Source organism: Chrysemys picta, chromosome 1 (genome assembly GCF_011386835.1).
Source record: "Chrysemys picta bellii isolate R12L10 chromosome 1, ASM1138683v2, whole genome shotgun sequence".
NCBI lineage: Eukaryota > Metazoa > Chordata > Testudines > Emydidae > Chrysemys > Chrysemys picta.
In genome coordinates this window covers 248,917,027-248,941,322 of record NC_088791.1, presented here as the reverse complement: position 1 = coordinate 248,941,322, position 24,296 = coordinate 248,917,027, and the positions used below count along the sequence as shown (strand labels likewise).

At 40.0% G+C, this 24,296-nt stretch overlaps 1 protein-coding gene across 4 annotated transcripts in view; it reads left to right on the top strand.

The window, feature by feature from the left end:
- Nucleotides 1-24,296, top strand: part of MYO16 (myosin XVI) — a 568,549-nt gene that overhangs the window by 271,859 nt on the left and 272,394 nt on the right. For all 4 annotated transcript variants that reach the window (XM_005304985.5, XM_065581026.1, XM_042844168.2 and 1 more), the window contains exons 9-10: nt 499-652; nt 16,332-16,482. In XM_005304985.5, coding sequence (XP_005305042.2) covers nt 499-652; nt 16,332-16,482 — 305 coding nt within the window. The remainder of the gene's footprint in view (nt 1-498; nt 653-16,331; nt 16,483-24,296) is intronic.

The following is a 24,296-nucleotide window of genomic DNA, read 5'->3' as shown; positions in this document are numbered from 1 at the left end:
TTTGTTCAAAAACATGGTTTAATTATTGTTTGCAATGTTTTTGTTGCCATGTTGGTCCCAGGACATTAGAGAGAAAAGGTGGGTGAGGTAATATCTTTCTGTGTGTAGTTTGTCTCTTTCACTAACAGAGGTTGGTCCAATAAAAGATATTACCTCACCTACCCCATCTCTCTAATTCTTCCGTTATGGCATTCAATATTTTTATCTTCCTGTAGTTCACATAATATTGAATAGTTTAGCTCCTGGTAGAATGAGACTGGCTTTGAAGTACTGTAAACAATTATGATGTAATTTCATACAGAAGGCATCATACATTTATTTTTTATCAATAACCTGGTGCACTATTTTGTGATAAATATCAGGAGCAGTGCTTGTCTTTTTGACAAAATGTTGATATTAACCTTTGTTAAATCTTAATCTGATCTGGAGTTTTGAGTCAAGTAGGGTTTTGCTGTTCTACTTTCTTTTGCCTGATAGTCTTGTTATGCCACTGTCTAGATATTGCAGCTTCTGAATTTATTGAGGAAATGCTGCTGAAGGCTGAAACTGTATGGGAGGAAAAAATGAAAGACCCGTTATCTGTTTCTGCTTTATCACAAGAGGAGCCATATGAAGAGATCATCCATGAGCTGCCTGCACTTTCCAATAAACTGTAAGTTTTTTTTATTGTTAAGGATGTACTATTAAAGTGATAAAATGTTGGGGCAAGATTTTCCTGTAGATTGTATGCACAACTGATGGGCTAATTGGGTTCCTCATTTTAGAAAGTTGCTTTATGTTTCTCTGTTTTTGGTCCCCCGTCTCTACTAAGTTTGCTTTAATTTTGTACATCAATATAGGCTATAAAGTACAGTAAGAAGAACATAATGTATTGTTATGTTAGTCAGTAAAAATTCCTGGGTTATTTTAGCAGAATTACTGTGGGGTACCATTTTAGACTCTGTTAGATATTCAGGCCTGTCTGCAAAGCCCTATACTTTAAGAATTTAGGTGTATTCTTATAATCACTTAGGTAGTTATAGAGGTACAAAACAAGAATCAAAATCAGTCTGCCTGTTTATAGGCCTTCTCTCACTATGATAGTCTGAGGCCTTGTTCTTAGGCTAAGGCCTTTGGCTAAACTGCAGAGACAGCCATAAGTTGGGAAGCGAATGGTCATGTCCTCACCAATTACACTGAAATAAGGTAGTTCTGGGCTGTTAAAAAAGTGATCCAATCTATCACCTCCAGAGAAAGGGAAGCGCCTAGAAGATTTAAACTCATTTATCAATAGCTGGGATGTGAAATCCTCATTTCTTTGTTGTTCTATCACTGTAGTCCCCATTTCCCTACTGTTTGTCTTTATAATCTCTGTCGGGTTCTGTGATTGTTTCTGTCTGCTGTATAATTAATTTTGCTGGGTGTAAACTAATTAAGGTGGTGAGATATAATTGGTTAGATAATCATGTTACAAAATGTTAGGATTGGTTAGTTAAATTTCAGTAAAATGATTGGTTAAGGTATAGCTAAGCAGAATTCAAGTTTTACTATATAGTCTGCAGTCACTCAGGAAGTAAGGGGTGGGAGGTGGTAAATAGAAATCATGTTTTGCTAAAGGGGGAATGGGAACAGGGAATGGGAACAGGGACACAGGCAAGGCTCTGTGGTGTCAGAGCTGGGAAGGGGGACACTGCGGAAGGAAATTGGAATCATTGCTTGCTGGAAGTTCACCCCAACAAACATTGAATTATTTGCACCTTCGGACTTTGGGTATTGTTGCTCTCTGTTCATGCGAGAAGGACCAGGGAAGTGAGAGGGTGAACGAATAAGCCCTCTAACAGACTCAATCATGCTCCCATTAAGGTAGATGAGAATGAATTGGTAAAACTACCATTGACTTCAATAGGAGCAGGGTCATGTCCTTAGAATAAGAGTAACAGAAGCACCTATGGACAGAAATGAAGACTGATTCGGGCAGTTACAGTTTGTAGTCTGAATTGTACCACATATGGTAATTCAGGTGTGAGGTGGAGAGAATGGTAGCATTCCATAGAATGAACTCAGAGTGACTAGGTGGAACACAGATTCAATTCTTTCTCTTGACAAAAAGTTGGATTTTGATCTTTGTATGTATTCTTGCAAATCTTTGGGCTCGTCTACACTTACTGGAGGATCTATGCTGTGGCGATCGATGCATTGGTGGTCAATTTAGTGGGTCTAGTGAAGACCTACTAAATCAACTGCTGATCACTCTGCCGTCAACTCCTGTACTCTATCTGATCGAGAAGAATAAGGGGAGTCAATGAGAGAGCGTCTCCCGTTGATGTCACATAGTGTGGAGCGCCGGTTAAGTAGATCTAAGCTACGTCCATTTGAGTTATGCTATTCACGTAACTCAAATTGCTTAGCTAAGATCGACTTTTCCCTTTAGTGTAAACCAGACCTTAAAAGGGGGCAACCTTAAGTTTGGGAAAGGTGGTGTCAACTGGGTGGGTGAGAGGGGGTTTATACATTAGTGAGCAACAGGCTCGATCCCTTAGTATTGCTAATTTCCAGACATTGTAATGTATGGATTTTTTAAAAGATGCAGATCATTTATAAAGAAAAGTGTAAGATTATTTCTGGTTGCTAACAGGACTCTTTTGTCTCTGTGTTCGTATAAGCTTTTTATTTTTTCTTCATAAAACAACTAAAACATTTATACAAAAAATAATAAAATAAATAAAGGTTTATGTATATATTGTCACTGATGTTTAGTAGCGGTTACAATTTACTTTCTATAAAGAGTTTACGGACTATATAAGAATCAGGAAGGAACAAACAATAGCCAGGAAATGGTTAACTCTTCAAGGTTACATGTTACACAGTCACATTTAGGAAAGATTCTATATTTAGTACATGGTAGATCTGGAGTGCTTATTCCAGTTTAGGAATGTGTCTGTAGTAGTCACTAGTGTAGCTGGATGCTGGACAGTCTTGGTTTTTTGGAATGAACATTAATCCAATCTAATACTCATGGCGAAGATAGTTTGAATAAGCAAATCATCTTACATAAAACTTGCATAGTCCTCAATGTGTAAGTAATCATAACAATCTTCAAATAATAAAGTAGCTCAACTTCAAAGTGTCAAACATTGGTTTTGCATTACAAACCCTTGAATTTAAGATAGCCTTTTTTGTTTTCAGTGAAAACATTAATAACACCATTATTGTAACAGTGATTATTTTTCCTTTTGTCATCCTCAATAAACACAGAACTAAAGTGAAAGTTATACACGTACCAATCATTTTTATCAAACAATTTTCAACCTGTATCCTGCAGTTTTATGTGATGTGCCGTTATCAAAAACAGCAAAATGGAGTTACCTGAGGGCAACCTTACCTTTAAACCTACCTCTTTATTTAAAAAAGCATGTTGTTTGCTAGTTGGTTTTCCAAACGACTCCTATGGTTACCAAAGGATCTCCAACCAATAATATTTTTGATTTTCTGAAACTGAACAATAGCTGAATTTTAAAACTTGACACGTTCAAAAATGTGGAAATCGTTACAATCTTTAGCATGGAGTGCACAATATGCTAAATTGGAGGGAAGGGATGCCTTAGGAAAAAAGTTAAACATTGTCATTCTGTGCACGCACAAGAAGGTATATTGCTAAGTTCTGAAGTCACCTCCTCTACCTAGGTGCATGCATATGAACTGGCCGTGTGCACTTTTAAAAACAGGCTAATTAGAAGCTGAAGTTTAGCTGTAGCACATTGACCTGGACTCTTCCTGCCCCTTGACCAGCCTCCCATTCTTTATTCTCCTAACAGCTTTTTTGTTGTGCTTGATCATTAGATTATGCATTAATTTCAGATTTCCTGTATTCTGGAACTTTGTGTCACAGATTGCACTCTGCTTTCCAGAGCTATCAACATTTGAAGGATGTGGTTGGGACACAGCACAGAGGCTGTGTGATCTGCTCTCCTCATCCCTTGCTTCCTAAAATGTAGAGGAAGAGAGTGACTCACTGAGAAATTCCCAATGGTTACCATGTATACAATGATAATTAAAATAGCTATTGTGGAATAGTATCAGAGGGGTAGCCGGGTTAGTCTGGATCTGTAAAAAGCAACAAAGAGTCCTGTGGCACCTTATAGACTAACAGATGTATTGGAGCATAAGCTTTCGTGGGTGAATACCCACTTTGTCAGACGCATGTGGAATGTGACCTTCATCCAGAAATACCTGTAAAAATTCATTGAAAAATTTAAAAAAACTGATTCTGAAGATGAACCATCTGTGGAAGATGAAACTGCCTGACTTTACATTCTCTTTCCCCCTTTCTATTGATCTATGCTTGCCCTCAGAGGCTCACTCTGGACAGATCTAGTAATAATTCACAGGAGGCTGGTCCTTTTTGGTATTGTGACCTAGGCTGAGTAATACCCAACCAGAAGAGTTTAGACAGTGCTCTAAACAAGTGTTTCTCAAACTTTATGATGCCAAGGACTGGTTTGCAGCCTTTCTAAACTGTGTCAGGGAAATCTCTGGGACTGGCACCAGTCTACGGGCTGGTTGTTAAGAAACACTGCCCCTCTGCCATGTACATTGGCCAAACCAGACAGTCTCTATGCAAAAGAATAAATGGACACAAATCAGACGTCAAGAATTATAACATTCAAAAACCAGTCAGAGAACACTTCAACCTCCCTGGTCATTCGATTACAGACCTCAAAGTCGCAATACTCCAACAAAAAAAAACTTCAAACACAGACTCCAACGAGAAACTATAGAATTGGAATTAATTTGCAAACTTGACACCATTAAATTTGGCTTGAATAAAGACTGGGAGTGGATGGGTCATTACACAAAGTAAAATCTATTTCCCCATGCTAATTTCTCCCCCTACTGTTACTCACCTTCTTGTCAACTGTTGGAAATGGGCCATCCTGATTATCACTACAAACATTTTTTTTCTCCTAATAATAGCCCACATTAACTGATTACTCTTGTTATAGTTAGTATAGCAACACCCATTTTTTCATGTCCTCTGTGTATATATAACTTCCTACTATATTTTCCACTGCATGCATCTGATGAAGTGGGGTTTAGCCCATGAAAGCTTATGCTCAAATAAATTTGTTAGTTTCTAAGGTGCCACAAGTACTCCTGGTTCTTTTTGCTGATACAGACTAACACGGCTACCACTCTGAAAACTGCACTAGATTGTTTCCTTCAGTGCAAAATCCATCTTTTGACAAAAGACAAGTCACAGTAGCAGGAGCCATGAGGATAATTACATTTATCTAAACAAAAATATAATGAAGCAAACCCCAGAAGCGGCACTTTTGTTTGTCCTATGTTCTCTCACGACATTCAATGACCAGATAGCTTGGTTGATGCTTATAAGATGCTTATAAGTTCCCAGTTACCATAGTTTGGTTGGTGTTGTAGAAGCTTACATGGTTAGAACAGGCATTTCAAATACAAATTCTGTCAAATTCTCTACTGCAGCATAAAGAGGCAGGAAAGCCCCTGGAACTGGCTAACTGAGAATTCCCCTGCTGTGGGATGTCTCTCAGCAGGCACAGAATCAGCATATCTGGACCATGACTCACTTGGCCTTGGCATACCTAGAGCACAGCACAGTCCTTTCCCCACATCCTCCTGTGCAGTCCCTTAAGAGACCATTGTCAGATGGCATAAATTACAGAAGATCCCAGATTGCCCTAACCCAGTGGTGGGCAACCTGTTGCCCGCGGACCACACGCAGCCTGTCAGGGTAATCTGCTGGTGGGCCGCGAGACAGTTTGCTGACATTGACCGTCACAGGAATCCCTGTGTCCCACACCACTTCCCGTGGCTCCCATTGGCCAGGAATGGTGAACCGGTCTGCAGGTTGCCCACCATTGCCCTAACCTATGCTAAGTCCAAGACCTGCATGTATGTGCCATCATAATCAGGGAGTTGTAACTGGCTCTCGTATCCGCTCCCCTCCATTCTTGCATGCTGAGCAGATCTTGGCTCTGGAGAGAATCTGTTTGTATAGCACCTAGTACTGTGGGGGCCCCTGATCTATGACTGAGGCCTCTCAGGGCATGTCTACACAGCAAAGAAAAATCCATGGCTGGCCCACGCCAGCTGATTCAGTCTCATGAGGCTCAGGCCGCGGGGCTCTGGGATCTGGAGGGATGGGAGAGTCTCAGAGCTCAGTCTCCACCTGGAGCCAAGAAGTCTACATAGCAATGAAACAGCCCCACAGTCCTTTGAGCCTGAGTTGGCTGGCTCAAGCCAAACGTGTTTTTCTTTGTTGTGTAGATATATCCTCAGTGCTGCCACAATACAAGTAATAATAATCTGACAATTGTTCTTTTAATCAAGACCATGGCCACAGCAAATGGTGGGTGAACTTTATCTTTCCCTTCCTACTTTTGTTGTATGTTCAGTTCTGTACCCTATCAAGTTTTACTGTTCTGATATGTAGTTCTGGTATGATTCAGGTGAGCTGCCTGTAAGAGTAAACTGAAACAATACTGTAACATATAGATAGTTCTTCCATTGTAACAGGTGAAGATTGTGTACTTGAATAGAGCTGTTAAAGTCATATTTTGAACAATATTAAAAAAGGAGTCAATGTTAGAAACCTATTGTCAATTGTCCCTGCTCTAGCAACCGAATTTAATTTGTCCAATTTGGGTTTCAGTTACCGCATTGATTTTGTCCAGAACAGCATGAACAGATGAATTGATGGTCAATATGTACTCGTCAATTAAAGAGAAAAGTTTTGTTGTCAGTGTGTTTGTATGATGGTAGGTTACCAAGCAGACATGATTTTGATGAGCAATCATTTGGCTCAGCTAGCTAAATTCCTGGGATTGTGAAGCAATAATTCCTATACTAGAATATGTTTCTTTTCTTGTTCTTCCATTGAGTAGTTTTAACATATCTGATTTACAAGAGATAGATTAGGAAGTTAACTTACAAGAAATGCCAATAATGATTATATGTATGTGCTCTTTCCCTCTCCACATATTCAGATTGTACCAGCAACCTCAAGTAGTTCAGGATTTACAAAATGTGTTTGTGATATACCTTTACTGTTTGTGTTACCATCTGATCTGAGTTTTTCTCACTGTTCTGATAAAGCATTATCACTCATGAATAAACATGCAAGAGAATGGTGGAGGATAACTCAATAAAAAAGATGATTTCACATTGTGTCAGACTTTTATATAATAAATATTTATCCTTGCTTGTTTTTGCTAAAAGGCAAAATATAGCATTATAATACTTGGTATCATTTTACTAAAAATATAAACATCTTAGGCATGAAGTTCTCTTAAGAAGAAATCCAAATAGTGTCATTATTGATGCTGCACTTCTGGTGTGTGTATGCCTCATGTGCCTTTGATCAGAGATTTTCATTAGCAGTGCACATTTGTCCTGCACATGTACCCTAGACATCCTCACGTCCCACACCAAGGCTATATAGGGCCATGCAGGTGAACCACTCTCAGATCCTTCTCAACCACCTCAGACTGAGACACAACTTAGGGTGTCCTTATCAAGTGTGCCTTGGCTTCTTTGCCTTTGGTGACTTCAGTTTGCCTTAGTTTAGTTTAAATTAGTTTCATTGTGTCAGTTAGTTAATTAATTAGTTGACTTTTATTTGGAGGATTGTTTGTTATTTACTCCCTCAGGGGAGCCCTCTTTCCCTGAGAGGGATACACCCAGTTCAGTGGGTTTTAAACCCTGCCTCACATGCTGCGAGGCCATCCCAGTCAGTGATGGACACTCTAAGCACGTTCATTGTTTAGCAGAGTCACGCATCCCACAGAAATGTAATTTCTGGTTATCACTCAAGTCCAGGGCAGGACAGAACTGGGAAAGCAAGTTGTGATGGTTAACAATGGAGCTGCTTTGGAGTCAGATCAAGAGAGCCTTTACATCAGTCCCTGCCACTTTTATCTCAGTTCAGCATGCTCCCAGAAAGGGAATGCTTCAGAGGCCTCCTCTAAAGGTTCCAAGAGGGGAGCTCTACCTCCCCTCTTAAGGAGTCTACCTTGAAAAGACCTCGCTGTCCAAACAGGTCAATAGCTTTGGAAGATTCCATTTAAAGCATGGTACAGTGGAGGCTAAGGGTTCCTCTGGTATTCAGGGGGAAGAGAGATCCCATAGCTGAAAGAGCAAACAGTGTTTTATTCAACACATTCCTCCAGACCAAAGGGAATAGTTCCAGGCTATTATTGCTGAGGGACAGTTACTAATGTCCTTAAAAGCTATTGCGGCTTGTTCTATCTCCACAGCAGTGGTGATGGATAGGGCATCCTGATTCCATGTGTATGGTTTCCCCAGAGAAGTCCAGAATAGAATAGGATCTCCCATTCAATGGATTGAAGTTGTTCGTGGAGAATACCAATGAATTGCTCCACACACTACAAGACTCTGGAGCCACATTGCATTCGTTGGGCATCTACACCCCTGGGAACAAAAGGAAATTCAATAGATAGCAAATGGCCCAAAGATGCTGCCCACTGCACTTCTCTGGGTTTAATAGGCCTTTGGAACCTCCAAGAAAGAGGCAGAGGTTCCAGAGAAAGCGATCCTTTAACCCAGTGGTACTCAACCAGGCGTATAAGTTCCCCCGAGGGTACTCAGTGGTCTTCCATTTTATCTATTAGCCTAGTTTTACAACAGGCTACATAAAAAGCACTAGCAAAGTCAGTACAAACTAAAATTTCATACAGACAATGATTTGTTTATACTACTCTATATGTTATATCCTAAAATGTAAGTACAACATTTATATTCCAATTGATTTATTTTATAATTATATGGTGAAAATGATAAAGTAAGCAATTTTTCACTAGTAGTATGGCTGTGACACTTGTATTTTTAGGTCTGATTTTGTACGTTTTTAAGTGAGGTGAAACTTGGGGTAACTCAAGACAAATCAGACTCTTGAAAGGGATACAGTAGTCTGGAAAGGTTGAGAGCCACTGCTTTAATCCATCTGACACTGCAGGCTTCTTCTTAAAAACATCAGTTTTGACAAGATGGTCGACAGTTTGAATCTTCCCCTTTCTCTAGACAGTTAGCTGCAATTACTTGCCCATCTCCCCCTGTTTGGCAACTGTCTCTCCCATTTCCAACAAGTTTGGGAATGTATCATGTTGGCGGAAGTGGTGCTGCAAGCAATAACAATGGGCTCTACACCATCCACTTTTCCTTCCTCCCTCCTTCTCATCACCCTTCCCCATTTCCTCTTCAGTTACCCTTCTCATGAGCTCTCATTACAGCATGGTCTACACTAGAAAATTAGGTTGGTTTAACTGTGTCGGTCAAGGATGTGAAAAATCCACACCCCTGAAAGACATAGTTAAGCCTACATAAGTCCCTGTGTAGACAGCACTAGGTTGACAGAAGAATTCTTCCATTGATCTAATTACTGTCTCTCAGGAAGGGGGGGACCCTTCACTGATGGGAAACCCCTCCGTCCGGAGGGCAGAGAGGGAGTGCCAGCCAGCCCCACTCTGCTCCCAGTTCCACTGTGGCCCAGCCGCAGCCTCCTGGCCGCAGTTCCCAGCTGTGGCCCCAAGCCCAGACTTAGGGTTGCCAGGTGCCTGGTTTTCAACTGGAAAGTCTGGTTGGAAAGGCAACCTGGCAGTGCCTGATCAGCACTGCTGATCAGACATTAAAAGTCCGGTTACCTGCCGTAACCGGCCTCCGCCACCGGGGGTGGGAGTGGGAGTGGGAAGAGCAGTAGCTGGAGCCTGGAGGAGCACTCAGGGACAGCTCCAGCAAGAAAGATACCAGTGGCTCCCCCGTCCTGCCCCAGCACAGCTCACTCTCCCCCGCCCTGCCCCATTCACCCCCACCCTCAGAGCATGATTCCCCCTCCCCCCTCCTGTCCCATTCATTCCCCCACGCCCACCCCAGCTTTCAGAGGCGGGGGGGAGGAGAGGGGAGGGGTACAGACCGGGTAAGGGAGGGGTGATATTGAAAAAGTTTGTAGACTACAGGCTTAGACAAACGGATGTCAGTTCCCCAACAGGTGAAACACTCCTTAGACTGGTGGAAGAATGATTACAATGTAGGTGCAGGAGTTCCCTTCCTCCAACTGGTGCCAATAGTAACTGTAGCTAGAGATGTATCTCTGTTGGGATAGGGTGCATACGGCCCATATGGTACAGGGCATATGATTGCCCCAAGAACCCCCTCCCCCCCATCAACCCATTGGCGCTCAGGACAGCCAGAAATTCTTGCCTTCATTTTATGCCTCTCATCAGAGACAAGTCTATCGAAATCATGACAACAATGTGTCCTGCATGTTTTACATCAACCAGCAGGAAAGGGTCTGACCTGCTCTCTGCCCACACCAAAGAAATACAGTTATTGAACTGGTGGTTAAGGCATTGCGTAAGAATTTTGGCAAATAATCTCTCTGGCAGGCAAAACATCACAGCAGATGGTCTCAGCAAGACTATAAATGGGAGTTGGACTCCCAGTTTCTTGTCAGCATATTGGGGGTTCCCAGAAGTGGACCTCTTCACCACTGCTACAAACAAAGAATGCCACCTGTTCTGTTCAGTTGGAGGCTTAGGCCACAGATCATTGGAGGGATGCATTCCTCCTCCCTTGGGTAGAGAAGCATTTCCTCCTACACCTCTTATTCTCCAGGTGGTGAACAAGATCAGACAGGACAAAGCCAGAGTTATCCTAATAGCCCTGACATGGTCAAGGCAGACATGGTTTCCTTACCTACTTCACCTAGCTCTCTGTCCAGTGATAAATCCTCCAGTCATTCCTCAACCCCTCTTACAGGGCACCAGTCAACTGTTGAATCCTAATCTGAGAACTCTCCACTTCAAGACGTGGCTCCTCAATGGTTTGTTGGGTTAGAGTCAGCCTGTTCTGCAGAGTACAGAAAATATTACTAACTGTTAGTGGTAGGAAAGAGTCTACCAGAAATATTTGCCTTCAGAAATGGAGAATATTTAGTCACTGGTGTCATCTCCAGAAAGTTGTTGATGAATGTGCCCCACTTCCACTGGTTCTGCTGCATTTAAAGAAAATGATGGTGTGAATTAGTTACCTCAAGATTCATTTAATTGCTTTAACAGCTTTTCATCCCACAATTTATGGGTTCTCACTGTTTGCTCATCCTGCAACTGTAACATTCATGAAAGGTCTGGGAAACAGGTTAAAGTCCCCACTCCAGTTTGGGAACTCCGTTTAGTTCATAAAAATTCATGAAACCTCTCTTTGAACCAATGGCAACTTGTTCATTATTGAACTTGTCTATGAAGATGGCCTTTTTAGTGGATGATATTGAGGTCTTAATGCCAGACCCTCATTTCTGCAAGGACAAGGATTCTTTATGCCCCAGATTTCTTCCTAAAGTATTCTCTGAGTTTCATCTGAATCAGATTATTTATTTACCAGTTTTCTTTCCAGAACCATATTAGTCGGTTTTCGAGGCTGATTTTGACACTCTAGATCAGGGATTGGCAACCTTTGGCAGGTGGCACGCCAGGGTAAGCCCCCTTGTGGGCCGGGCCGGTTTGTTTACCTGCCACATCCACGGGTTTGGCTGATCTCAGCTCCGACTGGCCGCGGTTCGCAGCTCCAGGCCAATGGGGGCTGCGGGAAGTGGTGTGGGCCGAGGGATGTGCTGGCTGCAGCTTCCCTCCACCCCCATTGGCCTGGTGCAGTGAACCGCGGCCAGTGGGAGCTGCGATTGGCCGAACCTGGAGATGCGGCAGGTAAACAAACTGGCCCGGCCCGCCAGGGGGCTTACCCTGGCGAGCCACGTGCCAACGGTTGCTGATCCTGGGCTAAATCATTCAGAAAAATCTCCTCTACACAGTTTTGTTTGCAGGCAGATCTAAAGGATCTACTATTTCTGCCCTGAGACTGTGGAAATGGATCACTGGATGTATTATTACTTGTTAAGGTGCTGCCATCATTCCACCTCCTCCTGGTATGTCAGCTCATTCTATGAGGTTGCAGTCTGCACCTATGGCTGTTACTTCAAAATGTCCCAGTATCTGAGATCTGCAGAGTCGCTACATGGTCCTTGGTACGTCCCTTTTCCAGGCACTATGCCCTAATCAGTGACTCTAAATGGGATGCAGCAGTTGGTAATTCAGTTCTTACCTCAGTTATGTACTCGATTCTGAAGTTCCCTTCTCCTTTCGGAGGTACTGCTCAGGAGAAGACAAAGAGGTTACTCACTCGGTACAGTAACTGTGGTTCTTTGAGATGTGTCCCTATGGGTGCTCCACAACCCTCCCTTCTTCCCCTCTGTTTTGTATTTTCCTTGGTCGTGGAGAAGGAACTGAGGTGGTTTGCCTATATAACCTCAGTGTGGGACACAAGGATGTCTAGGGCATACGTATGGGCTGAATGGGCACTGCTAATGAAAATCCCCAATCAGAGGTGTGTAGGACACACATGCACCTGAAGTAGAGACTCACATCTCGAAGATCCAGTTACTGCACAGGATGAATCATCTAAAGGCTTGTGTCCTGTAATGGTATAGTTAAAGCAGCAAACCTCCCTTCCCCAGTGTGGATGCAATTATACCAGTTTAAAAGTGTGTAAATTGGTATGGCTTATTCTGGTTCAGGAAATGAAATAAGCTTTACCAGCATAAGGCACCTCTATACTGATATAACTGTATCCATATCAGGACTTACACCAGTATAACTGTATTGGTAAAAACCCATACCCCCTAACTAATGTAGTTACACTGGTATAACTTTTCTAGTGTAGACGAAGCCTAACACTCACACTGACTAGATGATGGATAAATATTCTGAAGTCAGGAAATGGTTCTTAGAGCAATGTTACTTTAGTCACATTGCACATACTGTATGTTTTCTGGAATATATTTTAGAGCATAAATATTAAGCACAGTAATGAATACATTTTTAAATTAACACAGGAATACAAAATACAACAGTTGTAATTTGCCTGAGTCAACATTGCAATGAGAAGGTTATTTTTTTAAATTATTTCCTGGTGGAGCATTTAAATTTGTAATTTAAACACTCAAACATTACATTTATATGACAGTTTGTATTTTAATTTCTCTGGTGTTTAAAAAAAGAAAAAAATGGAAATTAAGACTTGAAAGCTTTGCTGGTGAAGACTTTTAAACTCTTTAAACTAAATTAATTGGGATTGTGGAGTTTACAAATTCTACTTGATTTTGCAACAATGTGGAAGAACCAAAATTTGATCAGGCAATGAGGATGATGTAAATTGTACAGGCGAGAAGTACTCTCCAACAGAGATTATAAGATATAAGAGTCTGTTTCTGCATTTATATCTGTATTTAAAGAAAGTTTTCTACCCGGACAACTTTCTACCTAGTTAACAGCTATGCTAACTTAGATACTCACTGTAAAACTACTATTATATCTTTGAATGTCAGCTTCCAAAACATCCCTCTGCATACAATCTTTTCAGTGTAAAAATGCTAGAAATTGATAACTCAGGTGATATTTTGCAGCACAAAATCAACAAATTAATCTAATACACAGATGGCTCATGTAGTTAAAAATTAAGGTGACTATTGTTTGTATAGCACACTGGGATTTTTCCAGTAATGTGTGCCAATAACAGTAGCCCAACCTAGTTCAAGTAGATTACCCTTGATAACTGACCTTTGTGTCCAGTATGCATCTTCACTTCTGCCTCAAGCCACATAACTCCCTTTGTGGTTAATTATCTGGTAGCAGAGCACAACATTCTGGAGATGATTGCTCATGCTTAACCACACACCTGTATTAACATAAGATCTTCTTTCTACTGTGCTATAATTGGATTTTCAATTGCACTGTTTTAAACATAGAATTTCACCTTGTGGCTAACCTGCAATTAATTTTTATAGAAGTATTTTATTAAAAGTCACTGTTTGGTGGAAAGATCATATTTCTAGCTAAGTTGCCTATCTCTTTTAATGTTCTTAGTATCTTTCTGAACCTAAATCAAAGAGATTTGTTTGTGCAATATGTTATTCTGTCTTTCCTTGGTTGGAATTCATGTCACCTTCTTGTTGAAATACAAATTATATTCCAGCACTTTTATTATCTAGAGGCTTTTTTAAAATCTCTTAAATACAAATAGTTTGTGTGGCATGCAGGCATAAATCAATATAGTTTACACAGCTTTTGTTTAAGAACCTAGCCTGCGGTTTATTTACTACTCATTCGTACTGAATTATCAAAGTATGTCATTAACGTTAAAAATGTACTGCAATGAACCCTCCACAATGTATTGTGGTATTTTCTTTTTAAACTGAAAATATACCTACTTCATCACGAAAGGAGTGGATGGAAGTTTTGCACTTTGCTGCCTGAAAGTGTCTGCTATAGCCGGCTTCTTTCTGCAACCCCTAAATCAGTTTCTTTTCATCTCTCTGCCTTAAAGAGCTTACACTTTAATTTTAAACATGAGGCTACACGTGCACATGCTGTGTCTGGGGATGGTTGGGTGTGCTACAAACGGTAGAGTTGGGATGGGATGGGGAAAGAGGAATGTTACAGCAGAAAGATCCTGTAGCTGTGAACACTTACAAAGGGAATACCGCATTAATATGTATACTTTGCAAATAGCAAACGTGAAGATTTTAATGATGATCACCGCACCGTATTTGAGCACAATTTCTAATCAGAATATATTGGGAGCACTTGTAAATTTGGGAAAACATTCATATTATTAAACCAAGGGTTTTTGTTTTGTTTTGTTTGTTTTTTCGTAATAAATACCAGAAAATTAGTTTGAAAATGCCTGCAGTCATGAGGCTCAAACTTTCCATTAAAAGTTTAGCTTTTGTGCTGAGACTAAGTATTAAAAATCCCAACCCGAAAGGACTTCCAGAAAGCTGTGAGCAACAGGAAAAGTTGCATTAAAAGGGAAGTTGGCATAAAATGTAATCATATTTTTAAATTAGGATTTGATATTAATAATCACACCATTCCCTAAAAAAAAGTGTGAGACAATCAGCACTAGGAGCATTGCTTTCTGAAAAATAAAAGCTCCTTCAAAATATGGTCTCTTGAAAATACTTAACAAGATTATACCTTGAATTAGAGCTGTCTTGGAATAAAATGTAATGTGTCATTTCTGTCAGTGAGCACTGAAGTTATTTCTTACTATAAACAAGGCACTTTTATTTACTAACATTTTAATATCACATTACTGCTAAAAATGGTCCTGATTGAGGAAGGCTATCAGCATATGCTTAAGTGCACCCCTATTCAAGACTGCACTTAAGCGCCTGTCTAAAGTTAAGCAGGTGCTTAAGTGCAGTCCTGAATAAGAATTGGGGCCACTATTAGGGTTGGGAGTAAACCCTCCTTCCATTCTTCTTGGGTAGCCAGGACACAGTCTCCAGGTGAAATCCTGTCCCTGCTACAGTTAATGGCAAAACTCCCATTGACTTCAATGGGCCAGGACTTTATTCTCCATGTAGTCCTCCTTTCCTCCGCGTTACCTCCACCTTCACTGTGGTTGGTCAAAGGAGACATATCCAGGAAACAGGGGAAACTGGGTTCAGTAACTCCTCTGCTGGATCTTACTTTTCAAACTTACCTGTATTCCAAGGCTTCTGCTGGTGTTTAGTGTCCTGGGTGCATGACGTATCTGAAATCTTGTAAGAGCTTGCATGTCCGGCATTGGTTTTTTTAGTAGTGCGGTGTGCTCTGGAGTGGAAATATGGCCGGGGGGGACTCCAAGCGCCGGAGTTAGGAATAGAGCTTCAGCTCATACAGAGGAGTGTTTGTATGTTGGCAGTCATTGTAGGTATCAGATATTTTCTTTCTTTCACCTTAAATATTATTATATTACTAATTCTGGAACAGTGTATATAGATTTTAATACAAATTAAATATAGCTTATTTGCTTATCAAAAACTATACATTTTTATTTTATTTAATGCAATGACAGTATCTGTGTATCAAATTGTTTTTAAATGTATTATTTTTCAAAATACTATTGTGGAAGTTAATCATACATTTAAATTCAGCTTTCAGATTGCTTATTGATTTGCCAACCTAGCACTATCAAATACAACCTCATGCATATTCTATTTGGGTTGCTTAGCTTTCTTCTGAAGCAGACTTGCATAAAAGTGAATTTTAAATCAAAGTGCTTTGCCAAGACCACTGTATCTTTGGCATAGACCAGTGAAGAGTCTGCAGTTCTCATCCAATTTATGTTTCTTTTTGGATCAGGAACAACTGTCTCAGACATGAATTATATTTTAGTTCCACATTCATACCTCTCAGTTTTGGCAATCTTCTGTTTGTCAGGCATCTTCAAAAGGAGACTAATTGCTTTATTGATTCTTTCTGTAGCAATCCCCTGGCTTTGCCGATTGCCAAACAAGACAGTTTGCTGGAGAAAGACACCATGTTCAAAGATGCAACAAAAGGCTTATGTAAGCAGCAGTCTCAAGATACCGCATCTGACAATGTCACAGTGACTGACACAACCAAACTTGAACAGGTACATGTCAAGTTTCTTAAATGTCTGGGATCTGGAAATTTAAAATTTGATGAACAAGAAAACACAGGAATGTAATCAATTCATGCTATAAGTTTGGCTAAAGTCATTTTCCAATAATAATTCTCAAAATCATTACACCCAAATGTCTTGGGATCAGACTACCTGAAAGACCCCCTGTCTCGCTGCATTCCATAGACATAGTTGTGATCAGCAGATGTATTTGGTTTTTAAATTTTAAATAATTGGTCAGGCACTCAAAACCTTGGGGCCTTTGCATGGTACCAAAGTGCAAATAATAATAGAAAAATAAAGAAACTATGATTTTTTTTCTCCTCTCTCTTGCTATAATTATATACACAGTGCTGTATTAACACATACACTATGCAGTCTCTTTACTGGAGAGTTCACAGTTTAACATCCCATAACGAGATTTCACCCAGCTCATAACAATATTGTAAAAATCTGTGTAGTCAAATATTAGCATTTATATGACTGTAGCTAGTTTTACTTCCTTTATTAATACAATGATGGATGTCCATGACATAGTTGAGAGACAGAGATAGTTTGTTCAGAATCTCTTGCCATTTGCTATACATTCCAAACTATTTGTCGCCAATAATGTCTCCATGATATAGATCACGAGCAACTGTAAAGACGGCTATGTATTTATGAAGCAGTTCTGACTTCTATAATGTACTCAGCACTAATCCTTCTAAATAACATACTTTTTTATTATTGTGAACTGAAATTTCTGTTGAATGCATTTGCTTTGAAGGAATCTTGGCAAAATGTTTCCGTAACAGACAATGCTTTACATTAAAAATAAAAGCTTTCAACATAGGACTTGTGATATAACTGACAAGGATTCAGTGTAATTTATCCATAATGTTTGTATCCTAACCTATACTGGAAGTAATCATGTTCTGTTTAATTTTTCATTACGATATGCAGAGTCATTACTCAGGTTTTATCTTCATATATTATTAAAACAGATCAGCATGATATTTCACCTGGTGCATGTCAAGGATATCATACATTCATAGGCAATATGGCATGTAGATTAGGCCTTCCTCAGGGCATCTGAGAGAAGATTTTGAACTTATTAGGCTTGGAATATACATTTTGTAATATTGAAAGATATAACACTATTTTTGGTTTTGAAATAAAAAAAATTATAGCAGCTCAGATTTACACACAAGCACAAAATGTTAATATACAAAATAACAAAATACCATATCCAGATAAGGTCAGATGAGCAATTGGGGACTTTTGATTCTTTTTTTTTCCTAGCTGAAATATGTTTTTTTATCTCAATTAATTTCCTGAACCCAATATGCCAGATCAAGAAGGCAATATGAATAATCACCATAGTTGCATAGTTGGCAATTTCTGTTCTTATCAGTTGAGGAGGAGATTTTCCCCAATACACGATTGAGATCTCTGGCACGAAAAGGAGTTGTGTGTTACATTCCACAAGCAAAACTGCTTAGTCTTTTTGCTTGATTAAGCCATTTCTTTTTGAAAACAGACTTGGCATAGAACTGTTGTGCCACATATTGTTGGCCACATAATGTGATGTGGACTTCTAATGTACAATATTCAGTGGTTTTTTTCTTTATTGCTGTAATGTTAGATAAAACATGCAGGGGAGAGTAGTGATTGGAAGAATATTGTGCATGGAAAATAAAATGCATACTGCCTTATTAATGGTACTAATAAATAAAATTACTTCTGGTGATATAGTGAAAATTACTAACGTTTTGTTATTAAGCCATTTAAACAATTATGTATTCCCAAACACACATACAGGTCTATCTCATCTTAGGCGCATTTAACATGCGCGATTTCAGCTTTACGCGGTCGGCAAAAACAAAAAACAAAAACAACAAAAAGAGAAAAATAACAATTTAAATACTTGGTGTCCTTTAAATTTAAATACTGTTTCTGTAGTGTGGGCGATTCCATTACATTCAATTTTGACTATACGCGATTTTCGCTTTAGGCGCTGACTGCGGAACGTAACCCCAGCGTAAGATGAGACAGACCTGTACACACTGTCAAATGAGTAAATAGAAAACTTCATTGTTAATATTAAAAATAAGATAGCATTTAGCTTCTAATATATCTATGCCTGAGAATGTTCAGTGACCGTTCAGATTATTAGTTTTGAGCTGCTGTTGCCTTAGTTTAGGGTATTGAGAACTGTAATAAAATATATATTATAAGGTCACTTTGTCAGTCAGACACAGGAGGCAAGAAGGATAAAATAGAATAAACTCATCTGTATGCTCAGAAAAAGGAGGTGAACAGAATAAAATTGGAAATGCCCTGGAAGTATTTAACCCCCAGTCAATTCATTTGTGAACTTAATGCATGTGGAATTTCTTATATGTACGTCTCTTTTTTACTACTTGAGTTTAAATCTAGCTTTTACAGCATTTATTTGCTTCATGGGCCAACATCATCAAATTCTTCTCCTTGACCTTGGCTGGATGGTATATCCTGGCAATGTGCAGCCCTTTTTCCTCCCTCACGCAGTATTACTTATGTGTGGCATCCCAAATGAGAGCAAATACCTGTGACGTTGTGCAGTCTATATGATTTTATAAAAACATGATAATAAGTGACTATAATGTAACTGGGATAGTTTTAGAAAAATATGGTAAAAAGTGAATATAACGTAATTGGGATATGCTTCAAGCAAAAGGTCTCTTGTAAGGTATCATTACAAAGCTTATAATCTACTGAGTGTGATCATCCGATTTGTATAAATGTACCACTCTTGTATCTAAAACTAGAAATATAAAATATAACTCTGAGGGCTTATTGTAATTATGTAAAGTGTGGACCATTAATGATGGTTTGGAATCTTGATGAATCATAGAATCATAGAATAGAATATCAGGGTTGGAAGGGACCTCAGGAGGTCATCTAGTCCAACCCCCTGCTCAAAGCAGGACCAATTCCACAGTTTGGTGCAAACCACATGTCCAAGGTTCGGTGGGTCGCATGGTTTCTCCAGCCGGGCAAAAGATTTAGCCTGGGGATCTGCCAATCAGGAGAACAGAATGATGGCCAGGCTAAACAGCTACAACCACCCTTTGCTGCCAAGATTAAATTCATTCTCATTCTTCATTTATTTAATTAAAAAAAGAATATAATGTTTTAGCCATTGCACTATAAGCTGTCAGGTTTGAATTGGCTTTTTGGGAATGACTCCCATTGTCTGCAGATGGCTGTGTTTACCTGTGAGTCTTCCTGTATATGTGTGTGTGCTGGCAAGTGAGTAATGAAGTCTTGCAATGACATGTGATCATGTCACCTGAACCGGAATCCATCTTTAACCTGGTGCTTTTCCAGTGAGGGGGGGTGGAAACCCAGAGGGACAAAGGGTTCCCGCCTTATGCGAAAGATATATAAAGGGGTGGAAGAGAACAAAGGGGGGGAGAGGAGCCATCATGAAGAATCCCCTAGCTATCACCTGAGCTGCAACAAGAGCTGTACCAGGGGAAAGAATTGTGCCCAGGCCTGGAAGGTGTCCAGTCTGAGAAAAAACTTACTGAAGCATCTCTGAGGGTGAGATTATCTGTATTCAGTTTGATTAGGCATAGATTTGCGCATTTTATTTTATTTTGCTTGGTGACTTACTTTGTTCTGTCTGTTACTACTTGGAACCACTTAAATCCTACTGTCTGTATTTAATAAAAACACTTTTTATTTAGTAATTTACTCAGAGTATGTATTAATACCTGGGGGAGCAAACAACTGTGCATATCTCTCTATCAGTGTTATAGAGGGCGAACAATTTATGAGTTTGCCCTGCATAAGCTTTATGCAGGGTAAAATGGATTTATCTGGGTTTAGACCCCATTGGGAGTTGGGCATCTGAGTGCTAAAGACAAGCACACTTCTGTGAGCTGTTTTCAGGTAAACTTGCAGCTTTGGGGCAAGTGATTCAGACCCTGGGTCCGTGTTGGAGCAGATGGGAAAGTCTGGCTCAGCAAGACAGGGTGCTAGAGTCCTGAGCTGGCAGGGAAAACAGGAGCAGAGGTAGTCTTTGCACATCTGGTGGCAGCTCCCAAGGGGGTTTCTGTGATCCAACCCATCACAATACCATAACATCCTATTATTCTGTATGGGTGCAAAACCTATCTTGACATCCTTTGGATCAGGAATTGGCCCTCTATACCACACATTTAACATAAAACTATCTTAGAATTGTTTATTCAGAATTTCTATTTTTTATTCCTATAAAGCCAGACTGCCAACCCCATGCCTCCTTGGGAGAGAAAAGTTATAATAAACACATTTTAGAAACCTTTGAAGATGGCCTAATAGCTTTTCTACCCATAAAAAAGTCAACTAAAAAAAAATTACTCGCAATTAAAAAATTAATTGTGATTAATCACACTTTTAATCACACTGTTAAACAATAGAATACCAATTGAAATTTATTAAATATTTTGGATGTTTTTCTATGTTTAAAATATATTGATTTCAATTACAATACAGAATACAAAGTGTACAATGCTCAATGTATATTATTTTTATTACTAATATTTCAACTGTGAAAATGATAAACAAAAGAAATAGTATTTTTCAGTTCACCTCATACAAGTACTGTAGTGCTAGCTCTATTGTGCAAGTGCAATTTACAAATATAGATTTTTTGTTACATAACTACACTCCAAAACAAAACAATGTAAAATTTTAGAATCTAGAAGTCCACTCATTCCTATTTCTTCTTCAGCCAATCGCTAAGGCAAACAAGTTTGTTTAAATTTACAGGAGATAATGCTTCCTGTTTCTTATTTACAATGTCACCTGAATATGAGAACAGGCATTCACGTGGCAATCTTGTAGCCAGCATAGCTAGGTATTTACATGCCAGATATGCTAAATATTCATATACCCCTTCATGCTTTGGCCACTATTTGTGAATGAACTCCTTGGGGGAGAATTGTATGTCTCCTGCTCTGTTCTATCTGCATTCTGCCATATATTTCATGTTATAGCAGTCTCGGATGATTACCCAGCACATGTTGTTCATTTTAAGAACACTTTCACCGCAGATTTGACAAAATGGAAAGAAGGTACCTGTTGGCAGTGGTGAGCTGGAGCTGGTTCACATGGGTTTACGTGAACCAGTTGTTAAATGCAGAAGTCGGTTTAGAACCGGTTGTTAAAGGGGTGGGCAATTGGGAGAGGGTGGTTTTTCAGTTGTTACACTGGCCCTGAGCAGCATGGTAAGGGGGCCGGGCCAGGGCTGGGAGGAGGGGTTGGATAAGGGGCAGGGAGCGTTTGGAAGGGGTGGAGGTTCTGGGGAGGGTGGTCAGAGGATGGGGAGCGGGGGGGGGGGTTGAGTAGGCGTGGGAGTTCCGGGGGTCTGTCGGGGTGGTGGTGGATGGGGTTGGGGCAGTCAGGGGACAGGGAGCGGGGCGAGTTGGGTAGAGGGTGGGGTCCTGGGGGGCAGTTAGGGTGGGGGATCTTGGGCGGGGTTGGTCGGGGGACAAGGAGCGGGGGGGTTGATGGGTTGCGGGTTCTGAGGGGGCAGTCGGGGGCAGGACGGGGGAACAGGCTGTTTTGGGAGGCACGTGGGGCTTGTACTCACCGGGCAGTTCCCTACCGGGTGTTCGGCGTCACTTCAGCGGCGGGTCCTTCACTCGCTCCGGGTCTTCAGCGGCACTGAAGGTCCCGCCGCCGACGTGCCACCGAAGACCCGGAGCGAGTGAGGGATCAGCCACCGAAGAACCAGTAGGGAACTGGTTTTTAAGACTTTGGCAGCTCATCACTGCCTGTTGGGATATGTAAGGGTTAAGTAAAGACCTGGGTATCCACTACCATGGTAATAGGAAGAGAGGCACAGGCAAGCACTGTTTCTTCCCTTGATAGATAAAGTTGCCACCCTTTCCCACACCCTTCTGCTTGTTAAGGATAGATAAACTTTGTAGCTGCATAAGAAATATGGTTGTCTGAAGGATACCCTTTGTGTGAAGAAGTCTTATCTCTCCCCCCTCCCTTCCTCTCCCAGCTACATAAACGAGCTTGGGTCATGTCCCCTTCCTCCCTCCTCTGTGAACTGCTGATTAAGGGAACTTGTGGCTACAATTATTGCAAAGAAATGTATCTTCAAGGTAAAAATGTCTGTATAATATGCTTGATGCTGTAAACAGTAAATGGGGCGGGTATAATTATATTCAGTAAATAGCTATTAATATTCATTATATGGGCGTTCATATTATCAAATAAGGGTTTCGGGGGTGTTGGAGTAAATGTGGGTATTTACATATTAACTTAGATAAAAGAGTGTGATGTGATTATTTCAGGGCTTACTCGACAATTGGGTCGAGGGGAACAAGTACCGCAATAAAGAAGCCCATTTATTCAATCCACCTCTGGGTCCTCCTGCTCGTTCTTTCCATCTCTAATAATACCAATGTGAGATTTCTAAAGATAGCTACAGCACCTGACCCAAGGTTAAAGAATCTGAAGAGCCTTCTAAAAATCTGAGAGGGACGAGGTGTGGAGCATGCTTTCAGAAGTCTTAAAAGAGCAACACTGCGATGTTGAAACTACGGAACCTGAACCACCAAAAAAGAAAATCAACCTTCTGCTGGTGGCATCTGACTCAGATGATTAAAATGAACATGTGTCGTTCCACACTGTTTTGGATTGTTATCGAGAAAAACCTGTCTTCAGTATGGATGCATGTCCTCTGGAATGGTGGTTGAAGCATGAAGGGACATATGAATCTTTAGCACATCTGGCATGTAAATATCTTGTGATATCGGCTATAACATTGTCACACGAACACCTGTTCTCACTTTCAGGTGACACTGTAAACAAGAAGCAGGCAGCATTATCTCCTGCAAATGTAAACAAACTTGTTTGTCTGAGCGATTGGCTGAACAAGAAGTAGGACTGAGTGGACACATAGGCTCTAAAGTTTTCCATTTTTTTATTTTTCAATGCAGTTATTTTTTATACATAATTCTACATTTGTAAGTTCAACTTTCATGCTAAAGAGATTGCACTATAGTATTTGTATGAGGTGAATTAAAAATACTATTTATTTTGTTTATTACAGTTCAAATATTTATAATAAAAATAAATATAAAATGAGCACTGTACACTTTGTATTCTGTGTTGTAATTAAAATCAATATATTTGAAAATGTAGAAAACATCCAAAAATATTTAAATAAATGGCATTCTATTATTGTTTAACATCGTGATTAATTGCACGATTAATTTTTTTAATCACACGATTAATCACAATTTATTTTTTTAATCGCTTAACAGCCCTAGTTCTGATATGAATCAGGTGATAGGTATCTACTGAAAAGTTCTACAGTGAAAGCAGAAAGGAGGAAGCATAATTTAAAAATAAATTGGACAGTTCTGAATTCTCATTGTGAACAAATAAACTAGGTCCTGACAAAGAATCTCAAAATCATGATATAAAAATATAAGAACTTGAAAAAGTATATCAAATTCTTACTCTGGAATCTGATCTCCACAATTATAAGAGAAAAGGATGACCGCTCTGTGGGTCTGGAAACACAATATAGCATAACTACAAACTTTCTGGCACATCATTTGGTTTAAAAAAAATCCTTAAACTTTATTATTCCATAGGTTGCAGAGAGTAAACAAATGAATCAATATATTCTGCTTCTAAATCTGCTTTGTCTCTAGTCTTTTCATATGATTTTAAAGAGACTCTGAGACAAGGAGAGAACAGTTTTTCAAGGTCTTTTTCCCCCCCAGGGTGATCTCCCTGATGTCTAATTTCTTACTACCATATGTATAAGA